Below are 20301 nucleotides of genomic sequence, written 5' to 3'. Positions count from 1 at the left end.
TATCCGGAGGTTGGTGGGGTGGAAGGTGAGGACCAGTGGGGTTCTGTCCTGGTGGTGATTGGAGGGGCGGGGTTCCAGGGCGGAGGTGCGGGAAGTGGAGGAGATGTGGTGGAGAGCATTATCGACCATGTCAGAGGGGAAATTGCGGTCTTTGAAGAAGGAGGTCATTTGGGTTGTTCAGCAGTGGAATTGGTCCTCCTGGGAGCAGATGCGGCGAAGGAATTGGGAATATGGGATGGCGTTTTTACACGGGGCAGGGTGGGAGGAGGTGTAATCTAGGAATGTAATCTAGGGAATGGAATGGGGCAGGCGAGGAACCTGCATGCTATTATCAAAGGCACAAGGTCAGTCGTTCAGAATTTTCAAGGTGGGCTTCAGACGTCTTCTGTGAACTTACTGTCCTCCCTTACACACACATACTCAGAAGCAGTAGTGCGTACTATCTACAAGATGCACTGCAGCAATTCACCAAGGCTCGTTAGAGAACATCTTCCAAACCCATGACCACTTCCATCAAGGGGACAAGGGCAGCAGTTTTATGGGAACACCACCACCTACAAGCTCTCCTTAAGCCACTCACCATTGTGACTTGAAAATATATCTTTGGTCCTTCAGTGTCACTGGGTCAAAGCCGTGGAACTCCCTCCCTAATGGCACTATGGGTTGGCCTACACCACACGGCCTGCAGCGGTTCAAGAAGGCAGCTCACAGCACATACTATGAACCAATACAAAATAGAACCTCTCTTTCTCCCTGCCTCATATTCAAACATATTGCCAAGTATACTTTCTCCCCCTCTCCATCCTTGAAACACACAGACTCTATACCTCTCTCACATATACACATATTCATGGGGAAGAGGTTAGAGAGTATGTGTCAGAAACAGAAAGTGTGTGAGAAGAATGGGGTAAGTGTGTGATAGGGAGACAGGGAGGGAGAGTGATGTGAAAGATGGAGGGAAAGTATGCATGAGAGATGGAGAGAGTGAAAGAAAGGGAGAGTGGGATGAGGTTTTCTCTTTTCTTTGACCTTTGCCTACTTTGATGCAGCAGATCAGCACAGCTACTGTTATCGATCTAATCTTCTCAACTGTATCTAGTTCTGGCCTCTGGCCTCTCATTCTGTAGGTTTAGCAATTATCTCATCTGGTAGCTTGTGTTAAACTTCATTTAACTGAGGTCATATTATTTCTCGGAAATGCTGTTTTGACCCACTGCTAAGAAAAAGATTTCTGACCCTTAAAATAAAAATCATTTTCACGGAACAGAAAACCTGAAATCCGTTTACCTCTGCTTTATAATCCAAGTTCACAGCTAACAATATATCATAAACTTTCATCACAACATCCAAAGAACTGCAGCAGTTCATGAAGTCAGATCACCACTCCCTTCTGAACAGCAAATACAGATGTGCAGATGTGGAATAAATACTATCCTAGCCCACTAACAATAAACAAATGAAATAACGATTTTCAAATTTCAGTATTTGGAGAACCCAGTGATTCTAGCACAACACAAAAGTACCTTTACGTGTTAAAGAGAAGTACCTAAAATCTCTAAACTACCACTGCCTTTCCTTTAAAGAAAGCTTGGCCTTGCCATTAGCTGTGTCATAAGAAAATTTGATAAATTCAAGCCCCACATCAATATTTGAGTCCATTAGGCAGGTACTCGAGGAGTGTTTCATATTCCAGCATAGGCATTGTGCTCGGCACTGTTTTCTTGTTGAGATGAACATTAAAGAGCAAGTGAAATGGCTTGTCATTCTGGCAGAATAAAATCAAATGATTGAAAAAACCTTTATCTAAGACTATCCTGTAAAAGCCTGTCTTGTGACAGGAAGGGTGGAGGAGGGATAAGTGAAAGGAGAGTATAAACACATAGTCTATCACGTGATCAAATAGTTCTTTGACAAATATACTTTGAAAACCAACTTTTGACTGAAATTTTATTTATCATGTTTATCATTTTCTTTTCCAAACATTTCCCCAAGTAGACCTAGCCTACCAATTATCACAGAACAAACAAATGCATTTATTAGATCACTGAAAATAACTCTTTAAAACCATCTTGGTCAAATATTTCACTTGGGAGATTAATGAATTTTGTTTGCTTTTGTAGAATGCTTAATGGACTATTAGATTTGCTACTTTACATTAATACCACTAAAATAATTCTACTAGATTCCACAAAGGAAATTAGATATAGAACTATAAAAATGAAAATATGATATCTATACAATGCACAAAATAAATAGCAACACTTTCAGGGCAGCTGACTGATGTGAACTAAACTAACAGAACCGATAGATCAATGACTAGATAAATCACGAAGGAAATTTACACATATCAATGTAATATCAGAGAGAATTAGTTCCCTTGATTGAAATTACTATTTCATACACTGAACCATATTAATTTTATATCCATATTCCATGATGGGTAACTGTACGCCTTGATTATCAATCAGAATTAGAAACTGTCAGGGGCACTGTGCAACTGACAAAATTTCAAATTAATTTCAAAAACAAAGTTGGTCTACATTGAGGGGATGAAGTTACAGGAGGTTATACAATAATTTATCAGAGGTAGAGTCACAGAAATAGACTCTTCGGTCTAACTCGTACATGCCAACCAGATATCCTAAATTAGTCTAGCTCCATTTGTCAGCATTTGGCCCTTATCCCTCTAAACCCTTCCTATTCATGTACCCATCCAGATATCTTTCAGATATTTTAATTTGAATCAGCCCCCACCACTTCCTCTGGCAGCTTATTCTATACATGTGCCACCCTCTGTGTGAAAGCGTTGCCCCTTAGATCCCTTTTAAATTTTTACTCCCTCACCTCAAACCTATGTCCTCTAGTTTTGGACTCCCCTACTCTGGGAAAAAGACTTTGGCTATTCACCCTCTCCATGCCCCTCATGATTTTATAAACCTCTATAAGGTCACCCCTCAGTCTCTCACACTCCAGGGAAAACAGCCTCAGCCCATTCAGCCTCTCCCTACAGCTCAAAATCTCTAATCCATGCCACATACTTGTAATTTATTTTCTGAACTCTTTCAAGTTTAACAACATCTTTCCTATACATGGAACCAGAAGTGAACACGGTATTCCAAAAGTAGCCCCACCAATTTCCTGTACAGCCACATGACTTCCCATATCCTATAACTCAATTCACTGACTAATAAAGGCAACATACCAAACACCTTCTCACTACCCTGTCTACCTGCAAGTCCACTTTCAAGACTTACACCCCAAGGTATCTTTGTTCAGCAGCATTCCTCAGGACCTTACCATTAAGTGTATAAGTCCTTCCCTGATTTGCCTTACAAAATGCAACACCTCACATTTATCTAAATTAAACTCCATCTGCCACTCACCGGCCCATCTGATCAAGGTCCCTTTGTACTCTGAGATAAATCTCTTCATTCTGCATTACACCACTAATTTTAGTATCATCTGCAAGCTTACTAACCACACCTCCTATATTCACATCCAAATCATGTATACATGACAAAAAACAGTGGACTCAGGACTAATCCGTGCAGTACACTGCTGGTCACAAGCCTCCATCTGAAAAACGACCTACCACCACCAACCTCTGTCTCCTACCTTGTATCCAAATGGCTAGTTCTCCGTGGATTCCATGTGGTCTAACCTTGCTGACCAGTCTATCATGCAGAACCATGTAAAATGCCTTGCTGAAGTCCATATAGACAACATCCACCACTCTGCCTTCATCAAAGAATTCAATCATGTTAGTGAGACACGATTTCCCATGCACTAAGCCATCATGAGATGAAAACTTCCTCTCCTCCAACTGAATCACTGATTTTCAATTCCCAAACACTTACAACTGTACATATTTTACTTAAACGCTCAATAGATATCAAAAAGTCTAAATGCAACATTACTTGATTTGATGGACCACAGATATTCTGTAAAATAGTGCAAGGCATTCAATTTGCTTGATAAATTATACTGGTTCTTACACACAGCGTAAATACAATAAGTAATTATTCAAACTGGTCAAACACACTTCATTACAAATTACCATCAAAATCATTTTGTATCGAATCACCAGCTGACTGCATCAAAAATCTCAAATCCAAGACAGCATGCAGATTGAAAGAGGAATTTACCTGGTGAGTTATGAATAGAACCAGTAGAATCCACAAGACCAGTTGCAGGACTAACACAGCTGGTATTTGAGGCTGGGACTGACCCATTCACGGAAGACTGCAGAGCCAGAGGACCTGCGCTAGTAACCGTTGTTGATTGTACTGTGGCTCCCAGGGTAGATCCAGACAGGTTTACTGCAGTCTGAACTTTAACTTGCGCCATTCTCTATCACTGCAAAGAATATATAAAGAAATGAAAGAGTTGATTATGATAACAGCATAAACAATTTCTAATTAACATAAAATGAAGTACCACAGGTTCTGAAACAACTGAAAATGCATTGTTCTGACCAAAGATCATCAACTTGAAAATGTAACTATTTCTGTCTCCACAAATACTGCCTAATCATCTGAGTGTTTGGCATCTTCTATGCTTATTTCTAATTGATATCTCCTGGTTATGGCAAATGAAAATGGCACATGCTCTATTCTGGAAAGCAAAATAATCTGCAACAATCACTGGTTCTAATGCTTCATTCATGTTTGCAGTAAAATCAGTTGGCAAGAATTGAGAGAGGTGGGGAAATCTAGTATTATTAGACTTCACTTCTCATGTTTATGTATCTCAAATTTGAATGGCAAATTGCTGAAGGAGAAAGTGAGGTCTGCAGACGCTGGAGATCAAAGCTGAAACTTTAGTGCCCGAAACGTCGAATCTTCTGTTCCCTAGATGCTGCCTGACCTGCTGTGCTGTTCCAGCAATAAAGTTCCAAATTGCTGAAGGAGGAAACTGATAACAAGCTAGCTAGGAAAAATGGACATCTGTGACCTGAAAGAAAGAGCAAGTCATTGTATATTTTTTTGACTAATCAGATTTAATAATTATCAAATTAACGGTCCCACAGAGAAGGAAGTACATGTTAGAATGGGTGAATTTATTGTCAAATCAGGTACAGGAGAACAAAAAAAATGGAACTCTGGATTAAGATAGAAAGGAAGAGTGACCTGACAGAAAAGTAGCGGAAAACAAATGAAATTTCACATTTTAAAATCTCAGTTAAACAACTGAAGGAATGACAATCAACACTAAAGAGGCAATTTTCAGTTAAGAAGGTGACTGGCAAAAATTCATACTCATCATATAATTAAGAGAATTTAGACTTGAAATTAGTTGGCTCAATGATGTGTTTTATGGTTATCAGAAATCTGAAATAATCTCATTTTTAACAATTTTAATTCAGTGCATTTTTCCAGATCCTTCACATGGTTCATCTGATCAGGTTGATTAAAAATATCTATTTTGGTGACTGTCATACGGAAATGAGTGATGAGGCACCCTGGATAAATATATATGTACATATATCTACGCATGACAATATTGTTACTAAATCTTTTTGGAATAACCATGTGATATCCCACGTTGTTAATGCCATTTTATACCAACAAAACCTTTCATTGATTAACTTCTACAATTAAACAAGTAACTCTAAACTTAAAACATTTTAAAAGTTTATTTTCTTTTCTCAAACAATATTATTCATGGTATCACTCAGGCAGTAAAATATTGCACCTTCATCTCATGGATTAATTGCTTACAGATGAGTTGGCAAACTGTTTTGGCAATGTTGTGGAAGTTGCTCTTGCTGTTGTAGATGATATACTTAATGTTGCACCATTTATTAGTAATGTTGTTGATGTCTCACTTGTTAATGATGTTGTTGATGTTGTCTCACATGTGGCAATGTGTTGATGTAGTCACTTATTAGTGATGCTGTTGATGTTTAAATCATGTTGACACTGTTGCTGTTGTCTCACTTGTTGGTAATGCTGTTGTTGTTGATTCACTTACATGTTGTCTCGATTGTTAGTGGTTTTGCTGGTGCTGTCTCTTTTGTTAGTGATGCTGCTGAATAACCTTTCTGCTTTACTAGTTCTGCTGTATGTTAAATTTGGCCTCCGTTTCTTCTCATCTGTTTACTAGCTTCAGTCTCAATAATGCATGGTGTTGGAGTATCAACTTCACCAAGTACTTTTGTTGAGTTCCATGCTTCCTTGTTATGATCCCAGATCAGACCACTGAACTTATGTTACAATCTGGCTGGGGATTACTAATCCTTTTATTCAAAAGACTATAGTAGGTAACAAACTGTGATCAAACACTCTAAAGGGCCCACCAAACAGCGAAAGTGATCAAGTCAGATCCGACAGATTTTATCAGCAATCCTTCCTCCCTAGATGTTAATGACAGGCTAGAGCATTAAAACTTCATTACATCTCCACACGGGATTACAATTTTGATGATCTGAACTTGAAAACCCTTCAGGCAAGGTTGGAGTTGGGGTCATATTTTTGTAACAACAAGGGGAAAGGTCAAACTTCTTTTTTGGGAGAAATGAGGAGTGATTACAGTAGACTTACAAGAGAACGAAATGCTAACTAACAAGAGGGAACCATTAACATCAGCTAACAAGGGCGCAGAAGACCATAAAACATGGGAACACAAACAGGCCACACAGCTAATCAAATCTGCTCCACCATCAATGAAACCATGGTTGATCTGACAATCTACAATTCCACTTTCTTGCCTTTTCCCGATAACCCTTGATTCTTTACTAATTAAATATCTGTCTATTTCAGCCTTTGAAAATACTTAAAGATCCAGCCTTGACAACTCTCCATGATGATGAATTCCACAGGATATTAGATTAAAGGACATTAGTTAACCAAATGGGACAGTAGCTTCAATTTCAATAAAAAATTTGGAATTCAAATTTCATCATCTGACATGATGGGATTTGAACCCATCGTCACAGAACATTAGCCTGAGGCTCTGCATTACTGATCCAATAACATTATCACTATATTTGGTGGAAATGGGTTTGAGGTAGCTGGATCTATATCTTATGGACAAAATGAGCTCAGAGAACCAAGATGGGCCAGAATCTGTAGAAGGATGTGAGATTAAAGCTCTGAAATAGGGAACATTAAGGAAAGTTTCGGAGATCAACTGTACCAAAAAATGTTTCCAATAAAGATTACAAATGAAACAGTACGTTTCTCTAAAAATGACAGTCATATTTGAGTTACAATAATTTGGACCACACTGTATGAAAGCATCACTGAGGTAGATTCAATATCAACTTTCAAAAGAGGCCTATATCTATGAATGTTTGGGCAGCCCACAGCCAGAGGTGGCACAAGATGGCTGCCCATGGATTTTCAGTTGGCATAAATATGGCAAAGCTTTTTAGCTGCAGTAACAGAATTAGCTTGCCGAGTTCAGTATTAAAGTGAGATCATTATTTAGGACAATAATAGCTTTGAGAAGAAAATAAATCCAAGGTAACGGGGTCTGAGCAGAACAAAGAATCTTACAAATTAATATACAGGGAGTTCTGTACAAACTACAGCTGCAGATGTGTGGACAATACAGTCTGATAATATCAGACAGGGAACAGACAATCCAAAATTTATAGTTTAACAAGAATTAAAAGAAATGTATGATCCCACAATCATAGAGACAAATGGGAAGGAAAAAGGAGAACGGGATTATGTCTTGTAAAACTCAACGAGTTCAGACAAGTTCATTGAGTTGTGTAAGTGATTGAGTTTCAATCTTATTAATGGAATAGATGTTGTCTTATTAATTTAATTTTGAGGTGAGAAGGTCCCACGACTAATTTAGACTCTTAAGGCAATTAAAGTCCTCATTCTACGACATTCACTCAGAGATGAATGGGGGTACCCAGCACTGGGAAACGGGAGCTATTACCCAATTAGGGCCTCTCCAGCCAATAAGCGAGATTTTCTTAGAATGTCATCTCGAGAAAACATCAAGGAAGTTGGTCATGCAGGACCTTTATTCTCTGAATCGGTAATCAATCTGTGATGAATTCCAAAACAGGAAAGATAGGACAAACAAGTCCAAACCTCCCTGTATGACAAAGGAGATAGAAGTTAAGATAAAGATGTGTGCTTATGATAGATGTCAAGTAGAAAATACAACTGAGAACCAACAAGAAGGTTCAGAGGGGAGGTGAAAAAGCAAATAAGAGAAACAGAAAGGAATTATGAGAAAAAAACTACCATAAAGGGGTGAGCCAAAGAGTCTCTTCTAAGGCCATATAAATAGTCAAAATGCCTGGTAAAGGGAGGAGGACGGCTGCTGAGGGCAAAATGGGTAATTGCACCTAGAGATAAAGGTCATGGCTGAGATGTTAAGTGAATATTTTGCATTTGTCTTTACCAAGGAGCGAGATGATCCACAGGCCATGGTGATAGAGGAAGAAAATCTATCACTAGAAGGATTCAAACTGAAGAGGAAGAAGTGCTGGATATACTATAAGTACTTAAAAGTTGATATAGCACCAGGACCAGAAAAGATATATTCCAGAATTTTGAAAGAAGTGAAAGCAGAAATTGCGAGGCACTGGCCATAATCTTCCAGTCTTCTCTAAACCTGGTGCAGGTGCCAGAAGCCTGGAAATTTGCAGAAGCTTTGAGTTTCTTCAAGAAATCTATAAGGATAAGACAAGCAGTTACAGGTCATGGAAGAAAAAAGGACAGTAATAATGAGGATACCAAACTGGCTGAGTGTAGGAAACAGAATGTGCTGGTCAATTTATTTTGGGCTGGAGCAAGGCTTACAGTGGGGTTCCTCAGGGTCATTATTAGGAGCAAAAACAGAAGTTATTGGAAAAGCTCAGCAGGTCTGGTAGCATCTGTGAAGAGAAATCGAAGTTAACATTTTGGGTCGAGAGACCCTTCCTCAAAACTTCACAGCATCTGCAGTTCTTTCGCTTTTTATTTAGTTCACAGCAGCTGCAGTTCTTTCAGTTTTCATTTAGTTTAGAACATCCGCAGTTCTTTCGTTTTTTTATTTACTACAAGGAGCCTTGCCTTTCCTAACACACAATAACAATCTAGATTTTGGTGTGCAAGGGACAATTTCAAAGTTGCAGATGACAAGAAACATAGAATTGTAAAGTATGAGGGGGAACCATGTAGAACTCCAAAAAGACATAGACAAGTTAGTGGAATGAGCAGATAGGTGGCAGATGTGTTTCAATGCAGAGAAGTGAGAAGTGATGCACTTTGGTAGAAATAACATTCAAAAGCAATGTGAAATAGGGATACAATTCCATAAGAGGTGCAGGAGCAGAGGGATCTCAGTGTATATGGCCACAGATGATTGAAGGTGGCAGGACAGACGAAGAGAGAAGCAAACACATACTATTTTCTAGACTATATTAATAGGGGCAAATAGTACAAGAGCGGGAAGGTAATGTTGAACTTATAAAAGATATTTGTTAGACCTCAACAGGAGTACTGCCTACAGTTCTCAACGGCACACTATAGGGAGGATGTGAACACAGTGGAGAATGGAGATAGAGTGCCACAAGAATCAGGGTTGGGTCCACTGCTTTTCTTCGTTTACATCAATGAGTGGGTGTGAACATAGGAGGTACAGTTAGTAAGTTTGCAGATGACACCAAAATTGGAGGTGGAGTGGACAGTGAAGAAAGTTACCTCAGATTACAACAGGATCTTGATCAGGTGGACCAATGGGCTGAGAAGTAGCAGATGGAGTTTAATTTAGATAAATGTGAGATACTGCATTTTAGGAAATCAAACCTTAGCAGGACTTATACATTTAATGGTAAGGATGTTGCCAGGATTGAAGGATTTGACCTTTGGGAGAGGCTGGGGCTGTTTTCCCTGGAGCGTCAGAGGCTGGGGGGTGAATTATAGAGGTTTATAAAATCATGAAGGGCATGGATAGGATAAACACACAAAGTCTTTTCCCTGGGGTGGGGGAGTCCAGCACTAGAGGGCATATGTTTTGGGTGAGAGGGGAAAGATATAAAAGGGACCGGAGGGGCAACTTTTTCACGCAGAGGGTGGTACGTTTATGGAATGAGCTGCCAGAGGAAGTGGTGGAGGCTGGCACAATTGCAACATTTAAAAGGCATCTGAATGAATATATGAATATGAAGGGTTTAGAGGGATACGGGCCAAGTGCTGGCAAATGGGACTAGATTAGGTTAACATATCTAGTCGGCATTGACGAGTTGGACCGAATGGTCTGTTGCCGTGCTGTACATCTCTATGACTCTATGTGAGTTACAGGATTAGTTCCAGAAATGAGAAAGTGCCATTATGAGGGTAGATAGAAGAATTTGCAATTGTTCTCCTTGAAAAGAAGGAAGCTAAGAGGACATCTGATGGAGATTTTCAAAATCATGAAAGGGCTGTAATTCAGTTAGTATGGAAAAACTCTTTCAACTTGTAAAAGGAAAGAAGAGGGGTGGCACGGTGGCTCAGTAGTTAGCACTGCTGCCTCACAGCACCTCGTGTTTGAGTCCAGCCTCGGGCGACTGTTTGTGTGGAGTTTGCACATTCACCCCGTGTCTGCGTGGGTTTCCTCTGGATGGCCCGGTTTCCTCCCACAGTCCAAAGTTGTGCAGGTTAGGTGAATTAGCCATGCCAAATTGCCCATAGATGTGTAGGACAGGTGCATTAGTCAGGGGTAAATATAGGACAATAGGGTAGGGGAATGTGTCTGGGTGGGTTACTCTTTGGAGGGTCAGTGTGGACCTGTTGGGGCAAATGGCCTGTTTCCACACCGTAGGGATTCTAGGTCATAAGTTTAAAGTAATTTACAAAACAAGTAAGGACGCAGTAAGGAAGATCTGTAACTCAGCATGTTGTTAGGGTTTTAGTACATTGCCTGGAAGTGTCGTGGAGAAAGGTTCAACTGAGGCATTCAAGAGGGCATTGGATCACTGTTTGGCTAAAACAATGTGCAAGGGTATGGAGAAAAAGCAGAAGATTAGCACCAGGCCATGATACCCATTGAAGAGCTGGTGCAGGCACAATGGCCGAAAGGCCTGAGGAGCTCTGTGAATCTGTGAATGGTGAATGTGTTCTCAGAAAGCATCACTGGACTCAAAATATTAACTCTGCTTTCTCTGCACAAATACTGCCAGATCTAATGAGTTTCTCCAGTAAGTTATGTACCATTCCACTATTAAGGTACAGATAATTTTCCTGATAATGAACTTCATTCTTTTACATTTTAGATTAGATTAGATTACTTACAGTGTGGAAACAGGCCCTTCGGCCCAACAAGTCCACATTGACCCACCGAAGCGCACCCACCCAGACCCATTCCCCTACACCTAACGCCAAGAGCAATTTAACATGGCCAATTCACCTAACCTGCACATTTTTGGACTGTGGAAGGAAACCGGAGCACCCGGAGGAAACCCACGCAGACACGGGAAGAATGTGCAAACTCCACATAGTCAGTCGCCTGAGGCAGGAATTGAACCCAGGTCTCTGGCGCTGTGAGGCAGCAGTGCTAACCAATGTGCCACCGTGCCGCCCACTAGTGATCTGAGTAATGGGCCTGCAGTTAATCAACAATAACTTTATCAGCTTTTTGAAAATGAGCCCATCAGCCTCTTTCCAATCGAATGATATGCACCTTATTGACACCATTATAACAAGCTTCACAAAAGCTGGAATTTAACTTTTCCTCTCTGGACTTATGTTTGGCCATCCTCCCCCTCAGCAACTCACGTCAGTTTCTACCTGAAAAATATGTGGAGGTCATTATTCCTCTTTAATTCAATTCTGATTAATCTGAGTTGCACTAATGTACACTACATTTTATGATTCTGAGGAAGAACTTACACGATCTTGGTAAAGCATGCAGTTCTGAAGGCAAAACGATCGGCTAGCAGTTACTGGTAGGATGTCAAAAGGAGCCTGTCCGAAGTGTTTCCCCAGTCAACAGTTCCATTTTATGCCTGGAATCTGACAAACATGAAGACACAGAAGCCAAACACACTAGACGTTTGAAATGTGCTTCAGTTAGCAGGTCACAGTGACCACAACAAAGTGGAAAACGATGCTGAGAAGGATCCAGTTGTGCTTCATGCCTGAACAAACACCACAGGAAAGATTAGGAATAAAGTCTTGCTCAGGAGACAGAAAAGAGGTGGCAGCTAAATTGAAAAGTACAACTAATAAATGTATAACTGTTATCTGAGCCACATGAAAACTGGATAGGGACAATATATTGGCAAAATCAACACGTGGTTAAGGGTTTGCACGGCAAAAGGGAATTCAATTCACGGAAAACAGTGAGAATCAATCCGACAACACATTAAGCACAACTCCTAAATTCAGGCATGGGCCCAGGTTAATGAAAGTTAGCAAATGAAAAACTGCTTTTTAAAAAAGGGAGTGGGAAACCAGGGAATGACAACAGTTAGCCTGCCATCAGTCATCAGAAAACCGCTGGAATTTGTTATCAAGGAGATCTTAACAATGCACTTAAAAAGCATTATATGATTTGAGCAAGGGACATGGTTTTATGAAGGGAAATACTGTACTGATAGAACAACTTTTCAGAGTTTTTTTTGTGGATTTAACTTGTAGGATGGATAAAGGGAACTAATAGATGTAATGTACTTGGATTTCCAAAAGACAATCAATAAAATGTTACACAAAAGGTTACACACAAGGGCTCATGTAGTTGTGATATTTCAAAGCACATATAATATGGCAGGATACGGTACTGGAGTGGTGTAATGAGCCACGCTGGGATCTCAGCTATTTAAAATCTATTTTAATGTCTTAGATGATGAGACAGGGAATAATACATCTAAGTTTGCTGACAATACAAAACTATGCAGGAATAAGAAGTGGACACAAAGAGGCTACAAAAAGGTATATACAGCGTAAGTGAACAAGCAACAACAGAGAAATGAGTTTATTTACTTTGGTCGTAAGCATACAAAACTTTGTTAATGTTGATGCGCAGAGATTCGGGTGTACCCCACAAGTAGTTCACAATGAAAACTAAGTGCTGGAGAAACACAGCAACACGACAAGACAGAATTAATATTTCAAGTCCAATGTGACTTCTTCAGAACTCTTTATTTCAGATTTCCAGCATCCTGTGCATTTTGCGTTTATTTACAAATTGTTAGCACAGACGTACAGCAAGCAATTCAGAAAGCAAATGGCATATTGGCTTTTATTGCAAGGGATTTGAATACAACAAGAAAGAAGGCTTCCCACGATTTAGTGAGGCCACACCAGGAATACTGGGTGTAGTTTTGTCTCCATACTTAAAGAATTGTATTCTTGCATTGGAGATACGACAAAGAACATTCATTAGATTGTTCCTGGGATTATCCTATGATAAGAGGCTGAGTAAATGGAGTCCAAATTCTCTGTTGTTCAGAAAATAAAAGGTGATTGCATTAACACATTCAAGATTATAAAGATACTATAAAGTTGTTTTTCCCTTGCAGGAGAATTTAGAACAAGAGCCCAGTGTCAGGATTAGGGCCAATCAATTAGGACTAAGATGAAAGAATATTTGTTCACTCAAGGGGCTGTGAATCTTTGGATTTTTTAGACTAGATGTTTTTGGATGGGCTATCAACAAAAATAGTTAAAGCCAAGATAGATTTTAGGTCTCTCAAGCAATCATGGCATATTGCAAACAGGGTATATGTGGAGTTGAAACCCAAGATCATACTAAATGATGGGCAGACTCGACATGTAACTGTATTGTCTTCTGCTATTCATATTCCTTAAGTCTTGTATATACTATATCCAGCATGTAAAGAACACTCCATCATACTCCTGACTTTGCCTTAATAAATGGTGGAACATTGTTGGAGAATCAGGAAGTGAGTTAATCCGCACAGCCTTTCCAGCCTTTGATTTCTAAGTGTAGCCACTTATATAGCTTTTCTAATTAAGCCTCTGGTGACCCCAGTGTGCTGGGTGAATTCATTAATGATAGATTCACTAGGTGCATATTTACTAAAAATCACAAAGGGATGCTTAGATTCTCTTATATTGGAAATGGAAGTGTAGTGGATTTAAGTTGAACTGAAGCATTCAAAACACTGTTACCTGAAAAGGAGAATTAAGCTGGATTACATGGAGGGGGCCAGAGAATGCACAGGGAGCTAGTGCAAACAAGGTAGGCTGAGTGGCCTCCTTTTGCAATGCAACAATTCTGTCATTACCTGTAGCTTGCATGGCATGAATGTTCATGCCAATTTTCAGCCCAAGCCCAGGTGTTGTTCAATCTATCTACAAGTAAACATGGATTCATTTTTAATAGTTCATGGATATGGGTGTCGCTGACTGTGGCACCACTTATGGATCACCCCTAGCTGCCCTCGAGAAGGAGGTGTTATACTAACTCCTTGAACCATTCTGGTTCATCTGATATATTTAGATCATTAGCACTGTTACGAATGGAGTTCCATGATTTTGACCCAGCAACAGTAATATGGTTCCAAGTCAGGGTCACATGTGGCTTGTAGGGAAGCTTTCAGATGGGTAAAGTTCCCATGTATCTGTTGCCTTTGTCCTTTGAAGTGGTAGAGGTCACTGTTGAAGGAGCTTTAGTGAGTTGCTGTGGTGCTTCTTGGGGCTGGTACATATTGTTTCCACTGTGCACAGAAAATGACTGCTTCAATGTGGAGGTTGGGGTGCTGATCCAACTGGCTGCTTTGTCCTGATGGAATCGAGCTTCTTGAGTCTTTTGTTAGTTCTGAAGACAACTTATATTGGACTTGAAACATTAACACTGTTCCACGCGCCACAGATGCTGCCAGAACTGCTGAGCTTTTTCAGCACTTTGTTTTATTTATAATTAGCTTCTCTTTTGTTGCAGATGGTCATTGCCCGAGACTTCCTTAGGAAGGATGTTAATGCACTGGAGAGAGAGCAGAAGGTGTTTACGAGAATCATTCCAGGGATGAGAAACTTTAGTTAAGATAGGTTGGAGAAGTTAGGACTGCTTTTCTGGGAAAGGAAAAAGTTATGAGGAGATTTTATAGAAGTTTTCAAAGTCATGAGGGAGCAGGACACAGCATATCGGAAGCAGCTACTCCCTCTCATAAAAGAATTGAGAATTAGAAGGCACAGATATAAGATAATTTGCAAATATAATGTAAGAAAAAACATTTAGACACAGTGAGTAGTTAGCACTGCCTTTAAATATGGTGGAGGTAGTTTCAATTGGGGCATTCGAGGGGGAATTAGATGATTATTTAAATAGAAACAATATTCAAGGTTATGGCAAAAAGGCAGAAGAATGGCACTAAACCATAATGCTCAGTGAGCCGCTGTAGAGACTATGGATTGAAAGGACATCTCATCCACCACAACAACTCTATGATTCGCAACCCAAGCCTGGATTTTGTCCCAGATATTGACATGAACTGCTTCACTGTCTGAAGAACTGTGAACGGTATTGAACACTGTGCAATAAGCAAACATTCCTATTTATGGATTTATGATAGAGGGAAGATTATTAATGAAACAGCTGAACATAATAGGGCGAAAACATTAGTTCGGGAACTTGAGGGTTATTGTGGTGGTTGTGTCCCTACTTCTGACAAGGAGGCCTGTGTTTAAGTCTCACCTGCCCAGTTGTTGAGGATCCTTATGGCCCAGTGGTAGAGTCTCTACTTCTGAGCTAGGATGTCCAGGTTCAACTCTCACCTGTGCCAGAGTGTAATTATATAACCGAACAGGTTAATTAAAAAAAATTGAACTGGGAAAACTCTGGCTTTGATTTCCTGGGATTAAGATAATTGACCTCAAATAACCATACCATAAAGTTCCTTTATGCCACGTATAATCCAGCCAGTGGAGAGTTTTCCCCAATATGAAACATATGAATATATGGAATAGGAGTAGGTCACTCAGTGTCAAGCCTACACCATCATTTCAACAGATCATGGTTGATCATCTACCTTTATGCCATTTTCCCCAGACTTCCCATATCCACAGACATCATCAGTATTCAAAAATCTATTGATTCTGTCTTGAACATGTTCAAAGATTGAGCATTCATAACCCTCTGGTATAAATATTTCCAAAGATACACCACCTACTAAAAAGAAGAGTTTCCTTCTCAACTCTAACTTAAATGACTGACATTTTATTCTGGGACTATGCCCCTGATTCTAGACAACTAAGTGAAACCTCCCATCCAATTTATCCTGTCATGATCCGGATTTGTAGGAAAATCAACATTTCAGGCCAAAACCATTCATCAGGACTGGGCAGGGGGAGAGAAGCCCAGAAGTAAATAGAGGGAGGGGGCTGGGTTGGGGGAGGGGATTGGTGGTCGGTCAGTGGGAATGGTGGAGTGACGCCAAATGTAAACTGGAGGAACAACACCTGATATTTTGCCTAGGGAGCTTACAACCCAATGATCTCAATATTGACTTCATTAGCTTCAAAATCCCTCCACCACCAGCCATATCTGATGTCCAGGCCCCTCCCTCTCTCCTCCCTGACCTGGCCTAACCTGTCCATCTTCCCACTCACCCATGCGCTCCACCCTTCCCACTAACCAATCGCAATAACCCCCTATCTGCATCCATCTATCACCATCCCACCTTCCCTTCCCCAGCCCCATCTCTTTAATTTCTTCTGGGCTCCTTTCCTCCTCCCCAATCCTGACGAAGTGTTTCAGGCCAAAGTGTTAACTTTCCTGCTCCTCAGATTCTGTCTGACCTGCTATGCCCTTCACATTTATTGAATCTTGACCTACATCTGCAGGCCTTACTGCCTCCATGAGTAAATTGGTGAAGGAGCAATTGGGTAAATTGGATTTGTCCTGCATTTTGTGGACAGGACCTACCTGTGCAATTTTCTACATTGTTAGTAAAGATGCCTGCGTTGTCTCAGAATCTCATCATAGAATCACAGATGTGTTAGAGCACAGGAAGAGGCCATTCAGGTATGTTCTGTCAACAAAATGCAGGACAAGTCCAATATAGCCAAGTACTATCCCATTTGTCTATTCTCAATTATCAGAAAAATGACAGAATATCTGATCACAAGAATTTGGAGCAGAAGGAGACCATTTGGTATTTCCAGCTGGCTCTATCATTCAATAAGGTAATGGCCTCGGCCAATCTAATTGTAACTTCAATTCCACAATTCTTCCATCAGATCTCCTTATAAGCATTGAGATTTGGTGCCTTTTCCCCATATTCTTACATATCAGCCAATGCTCTCTTAAATATCTCAATTGAAGCTGCTTCCATCACACTTCCAGGCAATGCATACCAGACCCAAATCATTTGTCATGTGAAAACTGTTTTTCTTACATCATTTTTCTTTTGGAAATCACTAAATCTGTGACCTTGCTTCATTTTACGGCTGAAAACAGTTTCTCCCTATTCTATCCAGCCCTTCATGATTTTGGAAACTTTCCAATAGATCTCCTCTTAGGTTTCTTCTCTACAAAGAAGACAGTCCTGACCTCTCCAATCTGTCCTCACAACTGAAGCTTCTCATGCCTGAACATCATTGTGGTAAATCTCTTCTGCAATTGTTCCTATAGTGTAACACACAGGACTGTACACAATACTCCAAGTGATGTCAAACAAGTGTCTTATACAACCTATAACTGGAACAGCAGGCTGGGAGCACTGCTAGTTCTGGAGCATAATTCATCAGTACTACAATTATCAAGGCCTATGGGCTTTACTTGGTCCAGTCACTTCAGTTTTCTTAATACCATATGGAGTGAAACAAATTGGCTGAAAATTGGCAACAATGATGATGGAGGGTAAAATTGATTAGCCAGTTTGCAGGTTCTTGATCACTCTGAAGGCACTTTTGAAAGATCATTAGAGTTAGAAAGGATTGTGGAATTGAGGTTATAAGGCTGTTACCCTATTGAATGATAGAGCAAGCTGGAAATGCCAAATGGTTTCCTTCTGCTCCAAAGTTTTATGATCTATCATTTTTCTCAAGATTGAGATTAGATAAATGGGATAGTAGTTGGCTATATTGGAATTGTCCTACTTTTAGTAGACAGAACTAAATTTTCCTAAGCAATTTTCCACTTTGTTACATAGATGCTTTCACAAATTGGCTAGGAACACAGATGGTTCTAAAGCACAAGTCTTCAGTACTACAGTTAGGATGTTGTCAGGATCTGTCAACTTTTTTGCATCCAGTGCACTCAACTGTTTCTGAATAGCATATGAAATTAATCAAATTGTCTGAATGATGCTAGGATGTCAGGAACATGCTGAGGTGGATCACCCATTCAAAATTACTGGAGCAAAACTGCAAACACTTCAGCTTATTCTTTTGCACTAATGTGTTAGGTTCTTTCAACACTGAAAGTGGGAATGTTTCTGAAAGTTTTTCATTATAACTCCATTCAGTTCAAGATTGTAATGAAAAAGGGCAAGGATGAGCCTGAAATCAAGGTTCTAAACTGGGGTAGACTAATTTTAATATCAAACTTTAAGATCAACAATGATGTGGCCAAAGTGGACTGGTAGCAGATACTTTGAGGTAAATCTGAGAGCATTGGGATGCAATCAAGATGGAAATAGGGAGAGTACACAGCCAACATGTTCCAATAAAATTAAAGAGTGGGACCAATTAAAGAGTGACACCACTGGATATGCTGTGTCCAGTGGGGCTCTGCAGGAAACAGAATTGAGGCCATTGATGTTTATGGTATATATAAACAACTTAGACTTGAATATATGACAGTTTATCAGTAAGTTTACAGATTATACAAAAATTGGTGAGGTAATAAACAGTGAGAAGGATAGCCTTAGATTACAGGAGGATATAGAGCAGCTGATCAGTGGTAAATAAAATTCAATCTGGATAAGTGAGAAGTGATACACTTTTGCAGGACAAATAAGGAAGAAGAATAAATGATTTACAGTAGAGCCCTAGGAAACACTGAGTATTAGGCCAAGTAGATAAAATGGGATACTTGCTTTATTAGCTGAGGCATAGAGTTTAAGACCAGAGAGGTTATGCTGGATCTGTACAAAATATTGATTGGGCCACAATGAGCACTGTGCACAATTCTGGAATCCACATTAAGGTTGGATGTGATTGCAGAGGAGATTTACCAGGATGTTACCTGGAATGGAGAGTTTTAGCTTTGATGAGAGATTGGATAGACTGGTATCGTTTTCCTTGGAGCACAGAAGACTGAAGAGAGACATGATTGAGTTGTATAAAATTATGAGTGGAATGGACAGTTTAGATGGGAAGAAACCTTTCCCCTTGGTGGAGGAATAAATATCTGGGGTGTAGATTTAACATGAGGGGCAGAAGGTTTAGAAGGGACTTGGGAAAATATCTTTTCACTCAGTGTCGTAGAGACAGAAACATATAACATTTAAAACGTATTTAGATGCACACTTATGATGCCAAAGCTATGGGCTAAGTGCTAGAAAATGGAATTAGAATAGTTAGGTGATTATTTTTAACGGGGGCAGACTTGATGACCCGAAGGGCCTTTTTCTGTGCTGTAGATACCACCATTCATGAGTGAATGTGACAGGACTGCAGAGCTTGAATTTGATCCACTGGTTGTGGGACTGTTTAGTTGTGCCTATAACATTGCTTCCCTGTTTAATATGCACATGGTCCTATATTGTAGCTTCACTAGATTGACACCATTTTTTTTTCATGGTGCTACTCATAGTACGTTGTCCAACACTCTTTGAACTAGATGGATCCCTGGCTTGCTGGAAATGGTAATTTGATATATATCAAGGAATACATTTCGACTCCAGCAAATGGTTCACAGTGACACATAGATGCCCAGCTTGAAGCTGTTAGATCTGCTTTGAACTTATACTATATCACCTAATAGTTCCACATAACACAAAGGAGGACACATTTATTGTGAAGACTAGACTTCATTATTACAAGCACTGTGTGGTGGCCATGCCTACCATTACATTCAGGAATATTTGCATTTGATTAAAATGGTGATAATGGGTTGACTCTTGACTACTCTTTGGGTAATAAAGGTTGGACAATAAATGCTGGCCTAACCAGCAACACCCTCATCCTGTAAATGAATGAAACGAAAAGGCCAGATGGGTTTTTCTACTGTATTGGTTCTCTCAGGTCCTTTCACAAGTCCCAATCTAGCAGCTAGGTCCTTTAAGGTTCAGGCAGCATCCAAGGAGCAGGAGAATCGACGTTTCAGGCATAAGCCCTTCTTCAGGAATGAGAAGGGTGTGCCAAGCAGGCTAAAACAAAAGGTAGGGAGGAGGGACTTGGGGGAAGGGCATTGGGAATGCGATAGGTGGAAGGAGGTTAAGGGGAGGGTGATAGGTCA

At 40.1% G+C, this 20301-nt stretch overlaps 1 protein-coding gene across 6 annotated transcripts in view; it reads right to left on the bottom strand.

The window, feature by feature from the left end:
- The window catches only part of stau2 (staufen double-stranded RNA binding protein 2), a 362332-nt gene that overhangs the window by 336867 nt on the left and 5164 nt on the right, over nucleotides 1-20301 (bottom strand). For 5 of the 6 annotated variants that reach the window (XR_006311520.1, XR_006311521.1, XM_043689168.1 and 2 more), the window contains exon 2: nucleotides 4146-4356. Coding sequence is in view for 4 of the 6 variants with exons in the window: in XM_043689168.1 (XP_043545103.1) it covers nucleotides 4146-4347 (202 nt within the window). In the remaining 2 variants the exon portion in view is untranslated. Of the gene's footprint in view, nucleotides 1-4145; nucleotides 4360-20301 lie in introns of those variants that run through there. The other variant, XM_043689171.1, reaches the window with a different exon arrangement.

The sequence above is a fragment of the Chiloscyllium plagiosum genome, chromosome 4, assembly GCF_004010195.1.
Source record: "Chiloscyllium plagiosum isolate BGI_BamShark_2017 chromosome 4, ASM401019v2, whole genome shotgun sequence".
Classification (NCBI taxonomy): domain Eukaryota; kingdom Metazoa; phylum Chordata; class Chondrichthyes; order Orectolobiformes; family Hemiscylliidae; genus Chiloscyllium; species Chiloscyllium plagiosum.
Note: the sequence above shows the minus strand (reverse complement) of the source record. Positions and strands in the feature narration are given on the sequence as shown.